We start from the raw sequence: 26,614 nt of genomic DNA on the forward strand, positions 1-26,614 counted from the left end.
TCTTTTTTCCCTCCCTTCCAGTTCACGAAGTTCAAATGCAAAGATCATACTTCCACAATTGCGTCGCTCAGGTGCTTTTGCTGACGGAACAGGACATTGGTGGCTCCTGCAACAAAGCCGCGGACTGTTACATCCGACAGGAGATGATGTTGCTGCAGTGCCATGTATGGCAAGCAAAGGTATCCCTAAAGCAACAGAGATATTTAGAGGATTAACAAAAGCCCCCTCTCCTCTAAAAAAAAAAAAAAAAAGTCTTTATTCAGAGTTATGTCCCTAACAAAAGTTAGCACATTTCACCCGGAATGAACAACACTGGTTACTACAATTTCAGCTGCAGTTATCTGTTGTTTTGCTGTATTTTATCCGCAAAGTAAAGGAACCAAATTCTACATAAATTGGGAGTTCCAAGAGGTTGTGTTGCCTTCCAGTCTCAGGACTGAAATACAAGGTGAATTGACAAGAATCCAGTGTTTACAAGGTAACAGAATAAGTAATATGCATCAATAATGAGTTCTCAGGGCAGTTCAGAGACAGGAAGTCAGCAGAGATGAAGATGCATCTCTCCATTTGCACACCATGAGCTCTTTTGACATGCCTCAAGTCTACAATGCAGGAGAGCTAGAAAAATACAGGACTGATATCCACATTTGATAGATGGACATTTCCAAGTTCTAGAGATAACAATCACTTTTTGATGAGCATATGCAGGCTTTAAAAGAGAATAATATAGAAAGCAACGCACTGTGCTCCTCAAACACTCCATGCTTACATTAATCTAGCATCCCACACTCCAATAAAAAAAAAACACAAACAACACAACACATTTTGAAAGAAGTGTCATAAGGCTTTGAGGTAAGATATTCGAAGAGCACTGAGAAACAGCTGTAGTTATTTTAATTTTAGTTTTAAATATAGGAACACCATAACTCTAGGACTAATACTCAAGCCTAATTCCAGCTGTTCATTTGCATAAAGCACACCACAGTTTATTCACTAGCAGAAGCCCAGAAAAGCTAACGGCATACTGGAAAGAAACAAAGAGCACATGTACTTTATCACACAGTGCGTAGTAATTGGAAACATATGGAAGAAAGGAGCACTATTCCCTTTTGCCATATTGAACACAGGGATGGCTTTCCAGATGACAAGCACTTATCGGCTGAAAGCAAAAACAGCCTGTGTCAAAGGAACAACAGTGCTTTGAGATGGAATCACCAACCTAAAACAGAAAAAAAAAATCAGAAAAATATAGCCCATGCTGGTAAAGGAAGGTCTAACTGTTGTATATGTAAGTAGCAAAGTGTTGGAAACTTCACTATTTTAAAGATCAAGCATCAGTTCCCAAAAGTCCAATTTCTCTGTAAATATAACAATGTTTATTTCTGTGCCCTTGTTCAATTTATTTTTTTAAAGAATACAATTGAAGCGAGTTTTAGTTCTTACAGAACTGCTAGTAAAGAAACAAGTATCACAACCTATTTTTCCCTATGCTCTGATGCATTTGGATACATTATTTTATCATCTGGCAAAGTTTCCTCCTATTCAAATTTGTTAGTCTTTCCATGGCATGGCATAAAACAACCCAGAGATGAGAGCTCCAAAAGAGATTCAAGCTTTCCAGTAAGTGGTTAAACTTATAATCATATTTTTCTGGTAATTTTGAGATGTAGAGCCATTTCTGTTTAATTACACTGAATGTATTCAGATGAAAAGTGCCTCTGTGAAATAGAAGGTGAACACGTAGAAACCGCCAACTTCTTTAAGGTCATTTACTTTTCCATTTCATGAGCTTGGTGGCAAATTAAGTTTGCACACTTAGGCCTCCTTATCAATGATTTGATTCTTGCTTTCAATCTTGTTCTTCAACAGACCTAAATTAAATACAAATTACAGGCTATTCTTTTGATTAGACAGACCATAAAGACAAACACCAGACTCTACATCAGTGCTGAAAAACTATTTCTAACAGTGACAGGGAAGATGACATTTGAGCTGCTCACTTGGACCCACTTAGTGTACTCTTTCCAATGAAAGGTATTCCAAGAAGCTCAAATATCATTGTCAAATACAACATTCTGCAAGAAAACACAAGTGTCTACAAAGGAAGAAATGCCACTTTGAACCTCATAACCTTCAGGAAATAGATCTGAATCTTCTGCTTTCTGGGCAAGTGCTCACCTAAAGGGTTATTACATTAAAAAAAAAACAACACACAACAACAAAAAGGTATCGTATCACTTCTTTCACTGACAAAGCTATTTTTAAAAGGGAGGCATTTTCTCCATTTTATACAGAGAACCAGCTCTGGTAGATGTATTGCTTGTTATTGAACAATGCCCATCAAAGCCTGTACAGGAACTCTGGGATACCTGGAGTTCAGTTAGGCATTTTTTAGTGAAAGCTTGAAGCTGAGCAGCTCAGCACTGTGCATGGGGAGAGCCACAGACAACCAGGTAGTGTTATATAAGGAAGGGGGGGAAATATATATATACATAAGAGAAGGAAAACAGGCTTAGGAGGGAGCTAAGATAGCTTTCAGAAACTTAGTTTGGATTAAGGTATCTAAATACTTAAGTACTCTGATCTTGACCCATACAGATTAGATCAACAATTCTTCAGAGTAAAAGAAAACAGTGGTTACTCATAGATACCGTTCATTAACCATGCTGGGTCTAGAGGTTACCATCACGCAGAACTGCAAACAGTACAGAAGTGCATGTATGAAAGGGGAATGTATGTGCGTGTGCACACCCCTCAGACACACAAGAGCTCTTTCCACCTGCCTATGAACACGCAGTCACTTGTCAGAGACTTACTTACGTGTTTTGTAGTACCCTACTGTCCATTTGGAGCTGGGTAACTAAAATTATTAGCCACTTCTGAAAAACAGAAGTCTTTATGAGTTACCTGGTATTATAAACAACCTGTTTACCTTTGTAAAAATAGCCAACGGCATACCATACTGGTCCTCTTCCAACCCAGATACCAGTCCTGGAACAAGCACTGCGTGTCCTGTATTTGCCTGGGGCTGCACAGTGATTGGAAGGGTTTCTGAACTCCTGCATTCACTTGGGAGATTTTCAGCCTGTTCTGATGCTGCGTTTTCACGTACTCCTTCTTTCATATTAGACTCCTCTAAAATGCTGGGATCTAAGGTCTCCCATTCACTTTCAGAGGACTCTGGAGAAGTGCGGGAAGGAACTTTCAAGTGCTGCACAGTACCATTGGAGGACTGAGCTCCGTTGCAAATCTTCTCTGACTGGGAGAAAGGCACGTTTGTGTTCTGACCTCCCAGCGAATGGTTTCCTGCCATCTTCCTGCCTCCCTTCCCCATTCCCAAGTTTGTATTTGAAGTATCAGCAGCAGATACAGAGTCATCTAACCGTGGTGTAATTTCTTGCAAGACAGCATCCTCCGATATGCTCTTTCTTGGTCTGTAGTGTGAGCAGTCAGTAAGACCATGTTCAATCATACCTGGAAAGTGACAGGACCCATGGAAATTAGCATCTCAATATAAACTTAAATAATTTTTGTTAAAGAAAATGAAGAAAGTGCCCTTGTGTACACAGTGGAAATAATGTATTTTACAACAGCACTTGAAAAAACAACCAACCAACCTCTCTCCCCAAAAGAAGCAACCCCAACTTTTTGCTTTGAGGAGACTGGTTACAAGTTAAGAATTAGTAAGGTTAAGGGTTTGTCTGTTTTGTTTTCAGAAGCACATGCAGAAGGAATATTTGATTTTTAAGGAACTTGCAGGAACGTTTGACTAATTCAGAGTGCCGTTTATGTTACCTACAGGCAGTACAGAAGATCCAGTGGCTCTAATAGGTAACCCATAGAGTGCATATAATGTTAGGATATATGCCCACAATACATGCACACGCATACAAGTTAAGACATTTTTCAGTCAATATATCAATGTAACTATTGTTGCATAAGTTGTTTCCCACGTGAAACAGTACAGGCAACTTTTTAATATGGTTTCTGGTAGTAACTGAGAAGTCCAAATTTCTCTTCTTACCAGGAAATAGTGACAAGACCGTCATCAGAGCTCCCACCAATCTATTTACTGGAGAAATATAAAACAGCACCTGGGAAGGAAAGAAGAAGGAAAAAACAGGAGAAGAGGGCAAGAGAGGAGAAGGGAAGTAGGGAGGAAAATAAAAAAAGAAATAAAAAATAAAAAGTTACACTTAAGTATGACAAAGAACACCTGCAAACTAGTCAAGGAATTTATTTATTTTAAAAAGGAAGTCTGCTTACCCACAAAAGCTCTCACAACTGTTCAAATTAAATATTTAAATATGTATAGTGTGTATTTCTATATTATAAAATACATGTTATATATATGTGCCTGTGTGCATAATATATATCATTAGTCATTCAGTCAAGATTTTTTTTGACTGCTTTTTTGGATCCAGCATGCTGATTGGATCAATTTTAGAAAAAAATCCAATTAAACAACTGACAAGAAGTTATTTCCAGCACTCTGCATCAGTTGTTGTTAATTTGTAGTACATTAAAGTGTCTCTGTTATAAATCAAAGAGACCAAATAATCTCCATTCCAGAATTCTGACAAAAATCTACACAGGAAAAAAAATCCCTTCTAAGAAAATATATTAAAGATACACAGATAAGCAAAAAGCAGGATAAATGCAGCACGCATTATTAGAGATATTTTCCTATGATAAAAAAAATGAGTTTATGGAAACAGAAAACATGATTGTTTTTCCATGTTATGCCTTAAGTGCTTTACTGAAGGTAGTATCAATCTCCTTAATTAAATTACAGAGACTAGTAATAGTAAATTAGTTAAGAATTCAAATGGGGGATGTAAAAGGCTAGCAGTGAAAGAAGAAACAGAAGGCTGACTGAATGTTACTACTGAAGTTCCTCCAAGAAAGACCTTCAGAGGAAGGGAGGAACAAAAAAAAAAACCAGGAAGAATAAAGAAACGGGTCTTGTTTAATAATGGCATTTTTACACCTTCTGTGAAAAAGGAGAACAATAGAAGTAAACAAATAAGAATTAGAAAGAATCAACAATGCAAAGGAATACAGGATTATCACAGACAACTTCATGACTTTGCAGGCCAGTTTTATAGGTGCATAATGAAATTAAAAGTGCAAGTTCGTGGACTTAGCATTAAAAAAAGACTTCTGCTGTAAGCTCAGAAGTCGCTTTAGAAGTGACCGATGAGTAACTTAAGATCCACTTGCACATCTACGAGCTGCTAATTTGATGGAACAAATTAAAAGACCTATGCAGTCCTAAACACATACTAAATAGTGTTAATGGTTCCTCAGCTGGAAACAGTCTGTGTGTATTACCCTGTACAATCATCCCTCTCCACCCCCCCCCCCCCCCCCCCCCCCCCCCCCCCCCCGTGTTCAAGATAGGTGAACTCAAATTCCAATAACCACAGAAAAAAGCATGATGCGAAGAACAAGCAGATCAGCTGAGAAAAGAATTTCTGCTGATACCAGTAGGAATGAACTCTAACTTCTTTTAAGATACTGGTCAGTATGAAAAATACGGGATGCAATAGCGGGGAACAGGACCCCCACAATACCTCTTCCAGTTTTAGATTCTCACATACCATGTATTCCTAGTTATTTCTGTAGGCTTAAAAGTAAGTTTTGCTAAGTCTATAAAGAAGTACTTTGTTTTCAAGAAATCTATTCAAAATTTAGCTTTTAGTTCGGGTGGACTGCTTAGTTACGCCAAGCACTTTTTTGTATTTGTTCCACCAAGTAGTCCCTCTGCCATCTTTCCATCTGTATGGGTGCACGCTTTGTTACTCCTCCTACATTATATGGCCTACAACATTTACATCAGCAAACTGTGTGGTCCTGGCAGCAGAAAAATCAAACGATCACCTGGAAGTAGTCTTCCAGCCTAATAACAGCTGAGAGGTGAAAAAATAAAATCCCTTTAGTCTGTGGAAAAGCATCAACCAAATTGCTAGGGATTAAAGAAAATCAGTCTGTGGCAGTGAGGTGTTTTTCAGCTCAAGGAAAATTGGCATTACTTGATTACTTGTGGCTTCTTGCGTATTATATTTAAGGTCTTTGAACATACAGATTTCCACAGCTATTCTTGAATCTTAACGTCTGCCAAAAACAGGCAGCACCAGAAAACCCAAACTCTTCGTTTTGAACTTGGAAGTGTTGTCTTGCTGTTGGAGCTTTGGGATGAAAGAAAAAAAAACAACCCCCACAAAAAATCTCACAGGTTTATTCAATAAGTATCCACTTATTTTCAAAACAATTTCACGTTTGAGTCACATGAACATGCTTGGGAAAGCCTCCCTTCTCTGCTCCTTCTGTGCATTTATGACTTGTTGCTTAAGCTTCAGAAAATAGCTCTGTAGAATTGAATTTCAAATCAGAAAATTGTAGCTCAGTATTTTGTTTATGTAAGCCCAAGTTCTGAACTGTCACGATGAAATGACAGCTTAAGCTTTTAAACAGATCAATAGAGAAGCTGGGTTTCTTCAGTGGGTTCACTGGAAAAAAAGTGAAATTTGGAGAACTGAAAGTAAAATTTAAAGCACAAGACAAAAAAAGTCTTCATAAATATAAATATGTCTGGGAGTTGATACATGTTCATATCACTGAAAGTTCTTCTTCTGTTAATACCCTGAGACAAGAAAACAAATGTGTGTACTATTTCAGATCTGCTTGTACATTTTGTAGATTCCACTTAACTTGCTAAAGTGGCATTGTTTCTGAGACAGCAAGATACCCCAAAGAAAACACTGAGTGCAGAATTCAACAGTTTATAGCAATATATGCTCTGACTTTACTCAGCATGACTTGACAAAAATGACTTCTCACATTGTCTCCTCCAGCTGTCTGTGCAATTCAGGTTTGAAAGACATTCCTTGCACCAGTTTCTTTTGGTATGCCTATTTAAAGCCTGAATCAAAAATTCTACTTAGCAAAATCTGTAAAGCTGTTTGCTCCTTTTTAGGTCTCAACATTTCCATCTGCTCTTTCACATAAATACCTATTTACACTATGTGCTTCCCTTCTTACCTTTTATAATATGTTAAGTTACTCTGCTCACATTTAATATTTTACTTCACAGCTATTAATAGAGTATGGATATAACAGTAGCAGAGGCAAATTTATACATCAACACACAACAGTTACTTTGAACATATTTTCCTAATTTACTCATGTATGCAAAATTGCTGATACAACTCCAGATACTTTATTTTAATTTAACTTTATTTTTCACTGGTATGTTCCACATATCTTAATATAAAAGATATTTCAACTACATTTCCATTTCAACTATCTGCTTCAGATAAAAATGATACCTTTTTCTCTAGAAGAATCAATTTAAAAAGGATCAAGACCTGAAAAAAAAACAAAGGAAAAACATGGTAAACGAAGCTGTACCATTTACCAAAATTACTGTGCAAGCTTAATCTTATTCAAAATTTCGTGTTATTCACTTCCTGTCAAATGATCAGATACATCTGACCAGTCAATGGGTATCGGAACACTGTTTTTCTCCACCTGAGCACTCTTTAAAATGGCATTTGAGAAGCACAAATGAAAGACTGCGCAGACAGGAATTGTAATTTGAATTATATAAGGTGATTTATAAATAAAGAACATGTTGTATCATTCCAGAATTGTAAAGAGCAGTAAATCGCATAAACACAGAAGAGTTACTTCACAGAATCACAGCAATTAATTGGGCCAAATACCAAGAATAGCATTCACCTTACCTAATTTTAGACATCTACAGACAAGACATCTAGATCAGAGGTGGCTGTCTAGGTTTTTTATACCCAAAGAAAAAAAAAAAAGGCAATTTTGGGGCATGACTGGAAGACATCTGAAGAGAAACAAGAGTCTACTAAGAATGCACAAATAAACCACTAAATCCAGAATCTCATGTTTGTTTCCTTGATGCTTCTCAGTTAAAGATTTTAAATGCTATTTGTAACTTAGCTACAGTATACAAACAGTCCATTTCCACAGTCATTATCAAAAAAGAGGGGTTCAATTACTTTCAGGTTGTATGGTGCCAAGAGCTGCAAAAATTACACGGTAACAGGAAAAACGCTCCAAGTGTCTGCAATGACTTTAGCAGTATTCTTCCATCACATTCATTCGACAAGGAACAGGAAATAGAAACAAGACCATAATTGAGATACCACTTTGGGACGGAACTAAAGAAGTGTAACAGAAACCTAAAACTCTCCAGGAAATACAGAAGACAGACAAAATTTCTCAGTCTGGAACTTACTGAATGTCTGTAGGTGGAAGGGGAAGGAAAATCAGGAGGCTGTAAGCAGAAATACTTAGGGAACAATCTTCTTACTTCTAGCTCAGGTATGTCTAGACATGTTTACTTTTCATACCGTCACAAAGCATTTTACTCTCAAAATAAGTGCTCTGTTTTATAAATCTAGCAGAGAAAGCCTACCTTGTGTCTAAAATGAAGAACAAGATCCCGAGGAGACAGACCTGGGATACCAAAGAGACAGCAATTATTCCAGTTCAATGGCTAGTAAAGATATTAACTTTACTTTTTGTCACCATTTTGTGGGGGGAGAGGATACACTCATTATGCATTCTACATGAATGTGGTTATTTAATAGCAGAACTCATACCACATTCTCTCTTTTGTGCAGGAACAGTAACAAAATGAACAGTCACAATGAGTTGCTACTGTTGGCTGCAATGCAGTGTTACAGAAACATTGAAGTAAATCCTACATTGTACATTCAGCAAACACAGGTAAGAGTCAGAATCAAATGGAAGATTTCCCAAATAACAGGTAGACAAAACGTCAAGTACTCCAAAACATCATCTAAAAAAATTAAGTACTGTTTCTCAAAAGCACATGAGCAGTCACTTGTCAGACTGTCAGGTCAAGACACAACTCACAACTAACGTCCATTATGAAAGCAGAACTGCCTTTATTTGACATTTATTTAAATCCATTAATAAAGAAAAGCATAACAGAATACTGTGCAGGCACACTGACCTTTGTGCTTAATCTGTTAATGCACATAAGCAAATTAGCTCAGGAAGGGAATATGTTGATTAGGGTAACATTATCTCTGCTACTTGTACAGGAAAATCACTTACCAAGATAAACTTGTGACCCTTCTAGTGAAGTCCCTCCCAAGGAACTATTCATATGATCATAAAGTTCCTGGAAAAGTTAAAACAGAAGCCAACCAACCAACCAAACAAAAACAATGGAAGTCATTAGTCATTCAGGCACAAAATCCAGAATAAAAAAAAAAAATTATTCAAAGATTTCAATGTTTTATTCCAGAAAGAACGTCAAGTATTATTAATGGAGTCAATGGAGATACAGGCTGACTATCATGCTTGTTCTTGTACTTCAATACAAATCAGAAAGTTGAGGGTCATGTAGTTCCCGTAATTTATTACAGGAGCTGAATAGCCAAATAACCTATGAAAACAGAATATCTGAGCAAACCACTAGTTCAAAATGCTGAAGTCTTTAGCCATATACTGAAGGCCTTGCTCTACATGGGCAGTACTTAAGTTACCTTTAGAATTGAAATTTGCGAGAAGTCTTTCTCCTCAAAATACGCATGGGTGATGAGCTGCAGCTTTGCCTGAAGTAACCCATACAAAGGCTTGAAAGGAAAACAAACAAAAGCAAGTGAAAAGAAAATGTAGTCCACTTGTTTAGAACTTAAGTTTTCTCCCATTCGCATCCTGCAATATAGTCAACTAACTACTACACACAGTTCACGGGGGGGGGGGGGGGGGGCGGGAATGGAAGGATCCAACTCCTTAGTTACTACTTTGCAACATCTTTCTCCTGTGCTCATTTTAAGTAACTATTTTCTTTCCATTTGCACATACTATACCATCACTGAGCTTATTTCTGGAAAGGTATTTTCCTGCTTTATATATTGCTCATGCAGCTGTAATAGTAGCTTTTTCTTCAGCTCTAAGTGCAGAAAGAACTTTTATTCCCTGCCTGGAGAGTGGTAGCTTTTGCTAAGTAGAAGTACAAGGTGGCCCCTCAAAACAAAAGTATATCTGTGACTATCTTTCACAGTTGTCAATAGCCACCCCCTTCAGTTATAATAATGATCTAACCCTGATATCATATATATAAATATACATATGAAAGGAAGAATTAGTAGCACCTAAGAATCAGCAGGAGTGCAAATAGATATCCCAGTCCCTGACAACAGGCAGACACTTTTACAATTTCTCTTACAAGGAGGTACCAATTCAAGGCAGCTCATCCAAATGCCAAAGCCTTCTGATTAAATTTTACTTCACCATTTTGTTACCCTCTGCAATGATTTAAAAAATTGTATGTTTAGAGCTGGAAGTTCCAAACAAGAATATGGGAACCAAACGATTTTACTATGGTATTTAGAAGTGTTTTGAGAGTTAAACAAACATTCTTACCAGCTGACTGAGAACACAGACACTTTTCTGCACTGTTTCTCGGGTGATGTCTGCTTGCCGTACTTTTAATGCCTAAGAAATAGAAGTATTACAGTATTATTACCCCCACACAACTTCAAGAACAACTCTTTTACAGGTCTAGTTGCCATATAGCCCCTTTTTTAAACAAAATCCTAAAACTGACTGCCTTCAGCGGAGGAATATCCGAATGATGTAACAGTGTCTTTACCTAATACAAATGGTCAAAGCACTGACTTGTCAGAGTTGTGATCTCATCCCACTGTGCACACAGCACAGATGCAAACACAGCTGTGATGACAGGCAGAGGACTGCTTAAAAGACACTAAATAAACAGCCCTGGAATAGCCCAGCAGTAGCCCTGGAAAAGGCAATGGCATTTTAAACTCAAGGTTATGTAACAGAAAAGAAGAAGCCACAACACACCACTTACTCTTCTCTAATATTATCAGTGAAAATGGATCAGGCTGAAAAGTCTGTCAGTCAGGCCTGGGAGCAGTTTGCTTTACACTCAGTAATTTTCTTTGAGCCATCCATAAAATAAAAGAGGTAGAACAAACTCCATTCTCAGCCAGACCAAATGGTCCTACTACTCAACAGCACAACTATAAAGGGTGAGGGCAGAAATACAGCCAAGTGATTCACTCAACTGCATAAAACAGCAAGTGTGCAGACTGCAGCCCACGCATCAAAAAGCCAGATGGGAAGAGCGCTGGAGTTGCTATATGAAACACACATTATTTTATATTCTACTTGTTCCAAAGAGTTCAATTTAAAAATCTATTTTATCTAAATTGGTTAGCAAACAGTATAAACTGCAATCAAGAACACAAAAAAGCCAAGTTAAAATAATTGTATAGTTAAATAGAGCAAGACTTCAATCACAGAATACAGTGAGGACTGGCTGTAAAGATAGTGAGTGAACTAAAATCAACATGGATTATGGTCAAAAGAAACAGAGCTAAAATCTGCACGTGGAAGATGTCTCCTACAGCATAAAGAGAAACTTCAAATGTAATCAAGGTGCACTTGAGACAAAGAGTACAAAATTTGCATCTTCTGAATGCAAGACACTTTCAGCGCTCAAAGCCACACAGCATTCCAGATTCTTAGCATCTCACTGGAAAAGGAGTGGTTTTGCTGTTGTTTTAAAAAAAACTGTAGTAACACAATTGTAATTACATAGGTAATACTACTGCTGCTTCTTTTGAAAATTTGGGTACACTCCAGTAGATCAAACACATCTTTCCCCAAAGTGTGATCAGATATACACTGTAGCTCTCTTACCAGTTTTTCCAGCTTCCTGCTAAAAGTTCAGTATCAGTAAGCAGCTACATAGCTGCATAAAATGAATGGCAAGATTCTGGTCCAGTCTGCAAGCATACTTTTGGCAAAGGAAATAGGTGAAGAGAAACATCACTACATTTGCATGGCCAGAACCCAATAAATACTCCAAAATTCTTTGCAGTCACACAGTGGAGAAATTTAAACAGCTTCCACCCAAGAGTCTTACTTCCTGGCAACTGGTCTTGACAGCCTGACAGACTGTCAGCTTCATTTTGCTACTTGGGATTGATACCTGGTTCTCTCAAGAACCAAAACATATTGGTCAATTGTCTTGGACATTTCAAAAGATCACAATATATGCCCGATAACATGAGGGAAATAAATAGTTCTCAAGTTCTGTAGCTACCTACTGAGTAAATTTTCACAGATAGTTTTTAAAGTAAACTGATCATGTAGTTTGAATCTTGGTGTTAATGAGAGCCATTGAATTTCAGAATCGTAGTTCAAGTCTATTACTTCAGTAGTATTATTCACAGATTGGAAAGTTACCTTTGCTTCAATCTGCCTATAGCAAGAGACACCATATACTGTAGTTTGATCCCCACATCTTGGTGGTAAATGGAAAAACACGGTATCTATGAAAAAGAAAAGAATGTTTCATAAGTCACTAACAAGTGCTCATTATCTTTGTTCTCAGCATCACTTATTTATAAAAGGGTTATTGCTGAATATACTGGCACATGCGTTTTCTGAGATTTGAAAAAAAAGGAAAAAGTCATCTATAAAGCTATGCCTACACCCAAATTAGAGTTTCCTGATAGCACAATAATTTGTGTAAGAAGCTCCAGCTGTGCCAATATGGATATTCTGACAACAGCCTCACCTTTAGCCTAAGCTCCTTTATCAGCCCACTGACAAATGTTCAGAAGCAGCTATTAACAGCACAGATGCACCACTGAAACCAACAGGTATACTACTTTCCCAATTCGGTATGGAAGAGCAAAGGCAGGGCACTGTAAGACAAGACCCACAGAACCGGTGGGACTGGGTGGTACAGCAGGTGTGTGATGACATCAGGAAGCTGATTTTTTTTTCTACCTTCACTGCAATTAAGGAGGACATATACAGCTGAAAGGTTAGAGCTGCTGACACCCCTACCCCTACCAAGGTAGATACTCATGTACAGCACCACTATGATAGCAAAAATGATTTGTGAACTCTAGCCTCACACAAAAATTGTTTCCCCTGTGCAAGTGTGACATGAACAAAAAAAAAAATCCCTGTAAAATACGGCACAAGTGAGGGTTACAGCTTGGGATACATACACGCACACACACATATACACACACTTGCTTCTAGTGCCAAAAAAATGTTGCTAAGTCATAATTAAATAAAAATACACATTATGATTGTTTGCCTTTCAAAATGTAGAATGAAATCTTTTTTGAAGGAAAACAAAAACATTTTACTCAGTCTGTAGTAAATGCAGAATAAATGATCACACATGCATTGAGTCCAATGGAAAGAAGGGTTATATATGAAAAAATATTCCCTTGAATAAGTATAATGCCATTATGGAGATCACATGGAGTTTTAGTAAGACTTTAACACATTTCTTGCACCACGCCATGCTCATTGCAAAAATTTAACTGCCAGTGGGAGTTAGTTGAAAACTCAGAATGGAAGAGACAGTTATTAACAGTTATGTTTACTGGAACTTCATCTGAATCAGATTTACCAATTTCACGTTCATGTGTATCCTTGTCTACAAAACACCAGGCTTTACAACCATTTTGTTGCCACGTCTGTTTTTCTTCCCCTTATCAAAACCCACATATTGATAAACTTTTAGTGCAACAATGAAACTGGCCAAAGTTGAGCTTGGATGGTGATGAGCAAAGAGGGAACAGGTAAGTGAGGTTACATACAATTTTCCTGGTTTTGAACATAGCCTCCTGCTCATTACATATTTAGCAATGCAGAAAAAGAACAAAAATCATGACCCAGTGCAGAGTCAGAGGTACTCTTATTGCTGCTGGGAAGGGGATTCTTTTGATATGACTTCCTCTGCTTTCAAAGGCCTCTGGAAGCTGGAGGATTAGAAAGCTAACTACATCAGGTTGAAAAAAAAATAATATTAAAAGTAACATTAAAGGGTCTGTTATTTTGCTGTTTTAAGTGACTTCCTTGTTTGCTGCTGTGCACAAAAAATATGAAAACAACAAGCAAATAAGTGTCAAAGTGATGAACTAACTGCTGTCAAATAAACAAATACATGCAATAATAAACAAATAATGCAATAAAACTGAAAAAAGGAAAAAAAAAAAAAAAAACTCCTGCAGTGACCTTGCTGGTAACTACATGGTGAAAAAAAAGTTTTATCTTTCTATTCTGCTGACAAATACACTGAAGATCCTACATTTTATATTTGCTGGTTTTCAAAATATGCCTTGCTACAGACATTGAATAGCTTGTAGGTCCTTCTAAGAATCACTGAATGTTAACAGAAATAAGAAAATAAATAATGAGTAGATACATTAGAAAGCAGAATTTCAGAATTTCCATCTTCCCTTAGCTCAAAACTGGATTAGGTTTTACTCAAGAGCTAATTCCTGACTCAGGTAGCTTCTTTAAGGAAAGCTGGTAGCCTTGTTTTGTGTTAGGACTACACACAACTGATATGTAACCTTTAAACTGATTTATTGATGTAGAAGATACAATTTTATGTTTCTTCAGAATTTAAAGTGAAAAAATGATCATATTTATCAATTATTTTGCAGCCTAAACAAGTAGTGCAAGAAATCTAATAGCAAAAAGAATAGTTGATGAACTATTCAGATATTTGGATTTTTATTTGCCTGCAGTAGAAGCAGGTGGGAGGCCTTAGCACATGCAACTTCCTCTCAAATTTCTTACCTTCCTGGTAGTTGTGAGCGCCATCTGGCAAGGCAAGAAATGGCAAGTATTTCCATTCCTCTGGTAAGCCGTGGCTGTCGTGCCCTTCTCCAGGCATTAGAGGAGGGTAGGAGAATTCAACCTAAACAAACCAACCAACCAAAATAGGAAGCAAATAGAGAAGAGATTATTGTTACCAAACAAGCAAGCCTCTGTAATTCAGCCTGGCATTTTTTCTCTTTAGAAATGGCATGAAACAGTTTTTCTTCCTACTAGTATTCCTCCTCTCTTCCTTCCAAGCACCCTTGGACTGACTCATATGCAGTCTAACTGACAGGCCTAGGGCAGATTTGGCTCCCGCAGCTCTCTATCCAGCCCAGTACCTTTTCCTCATGAGAAATACAGAGCAGATGTTCAAGTAGAAGACGTCACCCCAGCAGCTGCCTACCTTCTCCCCTCTGCACACAGCCAGCAGCGCACGGCTGCACCTGCGGTACCAGCAGAGGTCATTGCTGGGGTGCACACCTCCCGAGATCCGATCTGGCTTCTCGCCGCCCCAAGTGCTCATGGCTAGGCAATGCTCTACCACATGCAAGCCTGTGTTTTACTCCAGTGGATACTGAATTAACCTCAGAAACTACACTAACAGCAAAACATTGCTTTTAAATATTTTTATGCCCTTGACTGTAATTATGCAGCAAGTTCTATGCATTTACTACAAGTGCCTCTTTTTTCTTTCCAAGAAATCCTGACTTTCAATTTCACCTTTCATTTGTCTACCTTTTACCTCTTTTTCTCAGTAATTCTCTATTCCTTGCACTATAACATTTGTCTGCCACAGATCCTGAAAATCAGCATCTTCAGTATCATTCTTTCATTTCCTTTCCGTACGGGTAAGCTTCTGGGTTTCTAGCCACTTTCAACAACTCTTTTTTTCCAGATATACATTTCTTAAATCACTGAACACAAATCGAGGCACAAATTTATTGTCAGAAGAAACTGATGCGGGATACAACTCCTCTTGGAAGACATTTGGCTAAAAAATAGTCAGCTCTAGAATGCATAAATGGAAATTTGTAACTCATAGGAAATAAAAAGCATGGCAAGACAAGCACACAAAATCTTAACAGTGGATGATAATTTTTTTTATGATTTATGAATACTGTATAGGATGCGGGTAATGAAGAAATGGGAAACAAATCAAGAAAAGTGAAATTTTTCACCTTACCACATGGTGACACTCTTTCTACAATCATTGCCAACTGGCTCCCGTGTTCTTTTGACAGTATGAAATTAGCTGAAAAACTACTTTCTCCCCTTTGTTCTAGCTAGCAGTATGCTGTCAGCACCTCAGGTGCTATCAGATACTCCCAGCAGCAGGGATTTCTGCAGGCTCTGACAGTTCCAAACTCAACAAACTGAACAGGCATTAATGAGACCAGCGATAACCTTGTTTTACATCAGTCTGCTTCTTCTGCATTTTAATGTATATTTCTATATTAACGTGGGTATAGGTGAGAGAGGACCACAAGACTCAGACAAAGCATAATTAAGATCACTTAAGCACCTTTAAATCGTCTATTTTATACAGAGATGTTACGATAGATATGGTTTATATGACATACTGTTCCTCCCCCTCCCCAAAAGGACCCACATAGAGTACCCTCCTTCCTAAGGAGGGATCCCATTTATGTAGTTTAACAGCTTGCAGAAGCACTGCCTCTTGCTGCAGAGGCTGAGAGGGTGCAAAAAACAGAGGCAGACAGCTGTAAGAAGAAAAAGGACAATCCAACAGCAAAGATGGTATCCACTCCCCTAGAGTACTTCTTTCTACCAGCTTCAGAGTTCCCAGTGGTTTCATTTTAAAGCTGTTAAGTCAAACTTTTTCACAAGTAGTCACTGCAGGTGGGATTCATGTCATCTAACTACATATCAAAAAGCAAGAACTCCGAGCCAGCCTTCCTAAGCACTCCACACAAAGAAAACAGACACCTGCAGAGGGTGATTCATCTGATCTGTTTCTTTCCATCATCTCCAAAGAGAGATGGCTCAGACTTGGAAGTCTAACTTGCAGATGACTGAATTAATGCAGATGAAAATCACCCTAACTGTTCCTTATCATCTAGACATCTTGCTTGACTTCTACGGCTCAATTTACAGAACCGCATCAGCTCAGGTTATGATTTTTTTTTTTTTTGCATTAAAATCACACAATTCAGTTCTATCACTTCTGAATTTTTGAACAACTGAAATCTCACTAAAATTCTTTCTCAGGCTGTGCCTGTAAACTGCTTGATACAGAATTTGTAGCTAAAGCGACTACACAAAAACCAAAACAATTATTTTTCCTCACATCTTCCACTTTAAACCTAAGAACAACTATGGTGGGGGTGGGACAGGACCACAGAAGGGACCTTTCTCACAGTTCTTTCCTCCCTTCATGGACTGAAGACAGATGAGCTCATTTTTCATTTAATTAACACAACAGAACTCTACCTAAATCTACCTACAGGTATATGCCTAAACACGCACTTGATTTCCCCGGTTGGCATCAATACATAGATGCATTATGAGATTTGCCTGCAAATAAAAGTCTTTGTAATAAAGCTCCGTATTCAATAGGAACAAATACATACACAATTTTTTTGAGTTGATTGCCTGAGAAGATTTTACAGGCTTTTATCCCTTCAAGTAAATTGAAAAAGTCTCCTCAAAGTAAAATTTGTATTAAAACCTGAACTCCTCAGAGACTTCAGAAGAAGCGATATAAAACATGAACCCGAATCTCTGCTCATTTCTTACTCTTCCAAGTGTCAGGGATCTTCATTACAGCTAGAAATATTGATTATGCCTGTCAAGGGGTTTTGATGGCAATGCTTTCTGCCTGTTCCAATTGTCATCTTCTGTATGCAGACTGCCAATGACGGATTTCAGAACAAAAATCAATACAGTCTACTGTGTCATGACTGAGTGGAGAAATAAATAACTGCACCACACAAAATACTTCAACTTCTGTGGATTACCAAGCTAAAATAAAATACAAGAAAAACCTAAACTGAAGGACAATCAAGTTTCTGGAATTGACATTTGTATCTTTCTGTAATTCTGCTACGTTAATTAACCTTTTGTATGCGGTTTGTATTGTATCTAACAGTTTGGATGCAAATAGACAATCTTTTCTTGTTTGGGGAATAAGAAAAAAAAGACTAGGCAATCTGTTTTGGTTCCCCCTCTTTAAATTCACTAGACATTTGCTATCTCGCATTATTCACAGTAATAATAGATGAATGCAGGGAAGGAAAATTGTATTTCTGTTCTTATGTTTAGAAACTAAGATGAGTTTTTCTTTGCACAAATGCATTGATGTTGTCTTGTACTAGATTATGAGTACACAATCAGAGGGGAGGTTAAAAAAGGACTTGGATAAAAGAGGAATTTCCAAAACATAACTGCATGTTATTACACTACTGTTACTGTTATTACTACTATTACACCCATACATTAGAGAGGTAGCCTCCACTGATTTTCAGTGAATTTTATATCCAGGTCAGGCTGTTTTCCCTCTCTGCAAAAGTGTTCTCAAGTGTTAGCAATTACAGCATCAGTTATATCCTCAGTGAACATTAATCAGCAATAACTCAAAACGCTGGTAAGTCACTACAAATACAGACTTCCCATGCTCTCCAGTCAGTCTGCTGTTCCATGTTTGAGCTACTCCATTTACAAGTTAACCCTTCCTACTTTACTGTCACAATATGTGTTCTCCTCTTCAAAGGAGGTATTTTGAAAGATCTCTCTTCAGGCTACAAATAAGGAAATCATGGTCCCTAATAAGTTTTCATGTTGCATGAGTCAGCAATGTGCCCTTGTGGCCAAGAAGGCCAATGGTATCCTGGGACTGCAGCACCTGTTGTACAAGGACAGGCTGAGAGAGCTGTACCTGTTTAGCCTGGAAAAGAGAAGACTGAGGGGAGATCTCATCAATGCATATAGATATCTGAGGGAAGGGTGTGGAGAGGATGGAGCCAGTCTCTTTTCAGTAGTGCCCAGCGACAGGACGAGAGGCAACAGGCACAAACCGAAGCACAGGAAGTTCCAGCTCAATATGAGAGGGCAATTCTTTACTGTGAGCACTGGCACAGGTTGCCCAGAGAGGTTGTGGGGTCTCCTTCTCTGGAGATACTCAAAACCCGCCTGGATGCCATGCTGCACAATGTGCTCTAGGTGATCCTGCTTGGCGGGGGGTTGGACTAGATGATCTTCAGAGGTCCCTGCCAACCTCGACCATTTGGTGATTCTGTCAAGTTCTTCCATTAGTTCAACAAGGAGAAGATTTAAGTTCAGCTCTCTTCAAAAACCTTAATTATTTTAAATGGCAGTACAAAATGAAAAAAGGAAACAAAGATTAAATGAAAAAAAAGCTTTTACTGAGTTGCAGAACTTAATTTACAGTGAGTGAACCTACTCCATTCTAGGAAAAAAATTGCTTTGATGATCTCTCCATTGCTTGTACTGCATCAACAGGTAGAACAACTGTTTCATATGAAGAGAAGGAGACTGGCAAAAACACTAATTACAGTCATAAATAATTTCAATTCATGTCTAGGATACCAGCTCTTCAGATCTCACTTAAGCAGAAAAAGAATAAGAAAAGTAAAAGGATGTTGAATATTGAGGATACTACTAACCAGGAGCGACAAAAACAAACAAACAACCACACACAACAAAACAACAAATTAAAATGACACATGAAAATTGATCCCTCATTTCAAATAAGCCAGTATTTGAAAGCTGGGATTTTTGAAGGAAGTTTTTCTGATATCTTAATTCTAGCACAGACAGAGAAAACCAGTACACCAATGATTTTATCTGAGTCACCATAACAACTGCACCATTCAGCCAAACAAAACTCTTAAGCACATAGTTTGTCTTTCAGCATTGAGAACAACTTAAATCACAATTTAGCCAGATTTAAATGACAAATTTTCCTCATATGTATGACAGAACCAACAGATCAAGATCTACAGGCTGATTAGACAACCTGTAAAACAATACCACCTCTGCTGTAATATTAAAATACAGAGATATAATGACCTCTAACAACATATTCATATATTTATGTATACACATATCTGAAAAGAGTATTCTACACACACACATGGAAACAGCGAAGGGAAATCTATATATCAGAAAGAGATAGGGCACTGTGTTTTCTATCCTTCCAGTTCCTAAAACTTCTTCATGTTCCCCCATCACAAAGCTATAGAGCAACACAAGCTCCAAGACACCATTTGTAGTGCTACGTGTGCACAAGAAAACCATCTACGTTTGCTTCAAAAACTAACTAGGTTAGTACAATTTTTACTATAGGGCTCTTGAAACATAAACAGAAAAAACAAAAATGGAAACCTTAGTACTCATGCTCCTCCGAAGAGGTGCATAATATTACTGCAGCCATTTCAGCCCAGGGGACTTTCTAGGGAGCTCTGTGTCCTCCAGAAAAGTCTTTGTGGTCTTATAGAAAATAAGTTACAATTCATACAGGATGACCTTTTAGGATGATCATGAAATCACAGAATCTCCTGAGTTGGAAGGTACCTATAAGGACCACTGAGCCCAACTCAACTAGCTCCACATAGGACCACCCCAAAATCAAGAAGCATTTGGACAACACTCACAGGGTTTGAACTCTGACAGGCTTGCTGCTTTGACCACTGCCCTGGGGAGCCTGTCCCAGTTCCTGAACACCTTCTCAGTGAAGAACCTTTCCCTGACACCCAGCCTGACCCTCCCCTGTCACAACTCCATGCTGTTCCCTCGGGTCCTGTCACTGTCCCCAGAGAGCAGAGCTCAGCGCCTGCCCCTCCGCTCCCCTTGTGAGGGAGCTGCAGGCCGCCATGAGGCCTCTCCTCAGCCTGCTGTGAGCAGCAATGCATGACTAGCAATGCTGTGCCTGATGCACCCCAGGACAAGGCTGGCCCTTTTGGCTGCCAGGGCACACTGCTAGCTCACATTCAACTCTCTGTTGACCAAAACCCCCAGATCCCTTTCCACAGGGTTGCTCTCCAGCCTCCCCTCCTCTGGCCCATATGCACATCCAAGGTTGCCCCGTCCCAGGTGCAGAACCCAGCACTTGCTCTTGTTAAACTTCATATTGTTGGTGACAGGTACAAGGTACCCGAGAAGGCAGCTCCCTTACTGAAACAAAACGGTAACACACAGCTGTATTCCTCAGCTACCTCTGCCCAGTGCAGCAGCTGGTTTACAGCAGGGTCAGCAGCAGCCAGTTTTCCACCCACACAACCAGCTGCACCCATCGACTCTGAAAGGATGTCCCCAGCTCCACAGGCTGGTGGCAACTCCCTCCTCCCATCACCCGAGACCCAGATGTGCATCCCTTCCTCAGCTCTGCTGCATGCCCTGGTTCCCAGTGGCAAAATGGGGGGACCAGTACTGTCGGCATGCTTCAAAGCACACATCCTCTTCAGTGTGGAAGCAGACATTGGATCTAATTCATAGGGCACATGCTGCTGAACCCATGCTTTCCAAGTGAGTGATCACCCTGTTGTATGAGCCAACAAGCATTTGGGTTCTTTACCACAGGACGTCTGATGGGCGCAGAACAGCTCTTAGTTAGCATGCTCCTTACTTACGAGTTTCAGCACTCAGTTTAAACCTGAGTGTGGACAAATTCACCTCCTTGCCAAGCACAAGGCTGAGAAGGTACAGAAACACTGCAACACCATGAAGCACAGAACATGCTCTGCTCTAGGGAATCCTAATGAACCAGGCAGCCCCGTACCCTATTCCCCAGAATGTTATAGCGGGCAAACAACTTGCCTTCAATTTTTGTATGCACAACTTTGAGAGAGCTTTTACAAGCAATGTGCCTGCCTAGGCATAATACTTCGGCACCACATACACACTGTGAGATGGATTACCAAAATTATACACAAACCACATAATACGGTAGTATTAGGACAGGGAACTATTATAAAAATTACATTAACAACCTTGTAAAAGTGCCGAGAGGCCAAGCTACTATTATTTGAAAGCACTGTGAAACAGATATGAGGTGCCACAGAGGTACAGAAAGACACCGTTTACCAATTTAGCATTCATTCATTTATTCCACAGAGAAGTCAAGATTCCTGGCAGAGTGCCATTTATGTAACTGCTAGGATGTCGTGACATGTACGGAGAACAGACAGATCAGAAGATGAAAGCTAATGATGATGACGATGGCAGGTGTTATATAAACGCCAAGAAGTATTTAGGAATCTTCTCAACTCACATCAGGGCAACAATGGAGAAAATACTCAGTATAGAGCCCTTGGATGAAATGCTTTATTTCCTGTGTGGGACTTCAAAGAAACAATTGCAAGAATATCAAAGCACAGATCTCTTTAAAGCTTGAAAAACTAAGCAAAGAAACAAACAAACAAAAAAAAAATCCACCATACCTGGGAATTTTTCTTGAACACCACAAAATACTAAATACACAGATTACATAGACATGCAAAGAGTGGAACCCACCATTAATGCTACATAAGAGATTAGAATCTGTGGTATTGTTTACAGAAGTGAAGCGTCAGATACCAATTACAGTGTACTTAGCAATGCATTGTGTACTTAAAATGATTAACATTCCGTGCAAATTTGAGTAGCCTTTCTAATAAAAGCTAAAAGCTTCTGTTAGAATTTCTACGTGTTGAACATAAACTCATCTATATATTTCCATTTAATGTTCAAAAGTTTATAGGCTAAATTTAATACTTGATTCTATTGCTATTAACACCAGTAAGAGATGGCATGCTCATAACACTCCGTTAAAGTGTTTAAATACTATTATTACAAGCAGGGAGCAGAAACAAAGGAGTTGTGTTCATGTTTACAGGTTATCGTCAATAGAGCTGGGAACAAAACCCTTTGAGTAGATTCCAGCCTAGATCCTTTTCCAGGTATTTTTCCGTTGTTCCTCTAAAAGGCTCTTATTTAATCACTAGAGAAGATTACCTATTGCATAATATCTGCCTACTGCACTCCCCCCCCACCCCCAAACAAAAGACACAAGGACTTTAAAGACAGGGCATACACTGCACTTACACTGTTAAAGACAGCATCAAGCAAATCTATCAGGCACAGCACAGTAACTGCTGGGTTGGAAGAGATCAAAAAAGAAAAAAGAAGCAATTCTCCAATAAAGCAGAGTTTTGGAAGAAAGGCAGCAGACAAACTGAGACAGGTTAGAAGCGTTCCCTTCACTAAAGAACAGAAAGATGCATCCAGAAATGCTGTATGTGGAACCTACTTGAAAGACTGACTTCAGTGTTTCCCCCTTGGAAATGTGCTACAATAGAGAACGCAAAGACCTGAAAACACAGGCAGTGCTCCAAGCAGTTCATAGAAACAGTAGGCTTAACTCGCTCATTCCTTAGACAACTCCTAAGTTTGCAAACAAATTCAAGTATAACTTGCAAAAACTCTGATTGAAGACAATCTCCTTAGCTCTCAGCTGCTCTCCAGGTACAAATAAAAATAGGCCATGTGCACTGACTGATCAGGACACTGTATGTGCCGATTTCTGCAGATCTCAACAAGAATTATCTTCTGTAGCTAAAGTACTTGAAACTCTCAAATTACAGGATGAGAACATACATAATTCAAGAAGGTAAGACCTCTTAAAGTGCATTCTTCCTCTAAAATATCAAAACATATTCAGGACCTTTTCTAAAAATTTTGTATCAGTTGTTTCATCATTGATCTTAAAATTTATTTGTATGCTAGGAATAGAATACGCAATCAGTCAAGGCAGGAGGACTGATCTTCAAGCACAGTCGACAAAGAAACATACTTAGACATGCAAGTTGCACGATACTTAGGAAAAAGTAGACATCATGTTTACATGAAAAAGTTAAAATACTCAAAAACATTTTAAAGGTCCTTCAGACAAACTTTGGGATTCCAAGACAATATGCACTTCTGTATTTATGATAGTCCACTGCTAAGTCTGTGATACTAATTTTGAAATGCCATACAGAAAATAGCAGCTAATGTTGACCTACTTATTCTCCAGAACAAGGATACCAAGCAAACAAAAGTGACTGTAACATGCTGCTCAGTCAAAGACACACATGGTACTTTCCCTGCAATGTGCACACACACCCCCGAACACAGAAATTTCACTGTTTAAGTAAGTAAGAACAATTTGCCATACATTCAAGCACCTTGGAACATACCCCAGGCAACGTCCACTCACTGTACAAGGACAGAAGTGACCGGCAGACGGCTCAGGACACTGCGTGAAGAAAAGCCTGGCTTTGTCCCACTGCTTCATAAACAAGCGAGTGAGATTACAGGCTTGACCACTGGCACGGTCAGAGCCTGAGTTCACACAGATGTAACAGCCTCAAAGCCTCATAGCACAAATGGAAGGTCAGGTTTCTTATGCCAGATCAGGTAGTGGAGTAGCAAAGGGACCATGTAATCCTCAAGAACAAGTCAATGGGCTAACAGCAACTCCTGTGTAACCTTCTTGTAAGTTTTTCCAGCTTTGCTGAAATCATTTTTTTCCCCTCTCTTCAGAGAATCAGTTCTCACTTTAATTTTATTTCAAAAAATTATTTTTTTGGAGTAGTCATCATATTTTAAGCCTTCCCACACTGTCAGTCTTATCTTTCTGCCTTGCTATATGTAAATAAAACTCAGATACAGAGAGCTCAAATTGCCTGAGGATGTTAGCACACAGGATCTTCGGTAGAGAATCCTCATGATTCATTCAAAAAACAAAGTGATCATCTACCTCTACATCCATTTTTCAACACAATATGCTTCTACCAGTCAATCTCTGTTCAGATTAGATTTTTGCAAAAGACCTCTATCATATGACAAATACAAATTTCACACTATTTGTTGCTTTCAAAAATTAAAAGCCAAGTGTAAAGGTAAATCAAGTTCTTTATCTTTCATCTGTAATGAGAGGAACCATTATACGATTCTGAAAGAAGACCCTTCTTTATTTGCTCTGAAATCAATAGCCACTTACCACTTCAGCTCCTGAAAACTACCATGAAATTCAGTATCAGCAGCTCCAGAAAAGCAGCACAAACAGCCCTGAGATCCACATCTTACAACCCTACACGAACTAACCAAGAGCCAGTGATCTGGACCAGAAACCTGCTGCAGTAACTAATGCACCAACCAGCTACAGATAATCCGAAACAGCTTACACTGTTTCTGTGGCTGGCTCTTCTATAACCAGTTTATGCCCAAACGACCAATTTTAAGAATTTCTCTCACACAACTCATTTCCCCACATTTACCTCTGTTTACATTCAAATTTCACAGGTCATTAAAAGCAATTTTTTCATCAGAGAACTATGCAGAGCATTCCCAATTAAGTAAGGAATGTAATATCCTGAAAGTACTTCTCCCAGGTCTACATTAGCAGCAAACCCTCTATTGCAAGGTCTAAGAAGCATTACATTATTGTGGGGTGCAGCTATTACAGCTGAGACAGTATGAAGCCAACAACAAAATACTGTGGAACCACTTCTGTCTGTGTGGCTTTTTCTGTAAATCCTCTTGAGACATTCTAGCTTACTATGGCATAGAATAAACTATTGAGACAAGCAAACATATTTGCTTTTTTCTTTAACCTGAACTCTGTGTTCTTATAACTAGAAAGTGTATTATTCACACAAAGGAAGGATATGTTTTAGGCAGTGAGGAGCTGAGAGAAGGAAAAACGATGACCTGAGCAGACAAATTAGGAATTTAATCTAAAATCAGACACGTTATGCCTGTAAACTTTTTTTTTTTTCGCCTAGTTACTGATTTCACAATTTCTGGCACTGGATTTAATTATTCACTTGCATGAATGTTTTTAGCATTCCATTTCTTTTTACTGTATCTTTAAAGAATTTCATTTTCCCTGTTTTTTTTTAGATAAAATAGTAGAGCAACTAAACAAACTGATCTAATCAAGAACTAGCTACTATTCGGTTAGAGCCTTGTAAGGCATAAAAATCTAAGTAGAAAAGAAATAATTATGGTTAGCACTTTTTTGTGGGATCACAGTGAATCGATATCCAGAGTTTGTTTAAAACAAGCGAAATTTTCCTCCACAGGGCTCCATTAACTTGTATCCTGTACAAGAGAAGCTTATAGACACTGCTACCAAATTAAAATAGTATGTTTTCCATTAATGGACATGATAAGCAACTACATATGATGAAGGGCTATGCTTGCTATTCATTTCTATTTAGGCCACTCCTCTCCTTTGATACCAAACAGGTATCAAAAAAGCAACTTTTTTTTGACTATTTATTGTTTTAGTCATTTCACTTCAGATGAATGAAGATCATGATTGAATGAATACTACCCAAGATCTCTGCATATTTCAAGATTTCTGCTATTTTATTTAAGCACTTACAGAGGTTCCCGTAAAGTCAGCCTGTACGTTCAAAGGAAAGAAACTCATCACAATGCATGCTTCAAGCAAATTATCATTCCTTTCCTTAATGGGCTGGTTGAGAGCATGTCAAATACTATATGGATCTGCTTTCCAGCCAAGCTTCTCCTCCCCTTCCATAAGCACACTGCTATAACTCCATCGTCTCTTTGACAAAGAGAGAGATCAAACAGCATTTTTTTTTTGAGTATTTCATTGCTATCACAACATAATTCAATAGCTAATAGGAGCAAATAAGCAGGTTAGGGACCTGCTAGCATAAACAGACATAAGCATACAACTTCCCTGAAAGCTTACTCAATACTTTGCTAGAGAAAACTCCTTAAAATATATATATCTATATATACTTTCTACTTTGAAAAAGCAGCATGTTACTTTCACACAGCATAAAGCCATCTTCACAGTGAGCAGCATCTCTAAGTTTTTAACAACTACATGGGAAACTGTCTTCAGACCGAACAACATAAGCACAGCAAGTCTTAACTTTTTCCTTACATAATGCTA

At 38.5% G+C, this 26,614-nt stretch overlaps 1 protein-coding gene across 4 annotated transcripts in view; it reads right to left on the reverse strand.

Annotated features, from left to right (window-relative positions):
• AVL9 (AVL9 cell migration associated) overlaps nt 1-26,614 on the reverse strand; it is a 42,862-nt gene that overhangs the window by 11,064 nt on the left and 5,184 nt on the right. For 3 of the 4 annotated variants that reach the window (XM_083822178.1, XM_083822175.1, XM_083822176.1), the window contains exons 2-11: nt 14,659-14,779; nt 12,292-12,377; nt 10,438-10,509; nt 9,555-9,644; nt 9,121-9,187; nt 8,453-8,493; nt 7,332-7,370; nt 4,025-4,094; nt 2,933-3,474; nt 51-185 (exon numbers count right to left, since the gene is read on the reverse strand). In XM_083822178.1, coding sequence (XP_083678304.1) covers nt 51-185; nt 2,933-3,474; nt 4,025-4,094; nt 7,332-7,370; nt 8,453-8,493; nt 9,121-9,187; nt 9,555-9,644; nt 10,438-10,509; nt 12,292-12,377; nt 14,659-14,779 — 1,263 coding nt within the window. The remainder of the gene's footprint in view (nt 1-50; nt 186-2,932; nt 3,475-4,024; nt 4,095-7,331; nt 7,371-8,452; nt 8,494-9,120; nt 9,188-9,554; nt 9,645-10,437; nt 10,510-12,291; nt 12,378-14,658; nt 14,780-26,614) is intronic. The other variant, XM_083822177.1, reaches the window with a different exon arrangement.

The sequence above is a fragment of the Anser anser genome (assembly GCF_964211835.1).
Source record: "Anser anser genome assembly, chromosome: 2".
In the NCBI taxonomy this organism is placed as follows: domain Eukaryota; kingdom Metazoa; phylum Chordata; class Aves; order Anseriformes; family Anatidae; genus Anser; species Anser anser.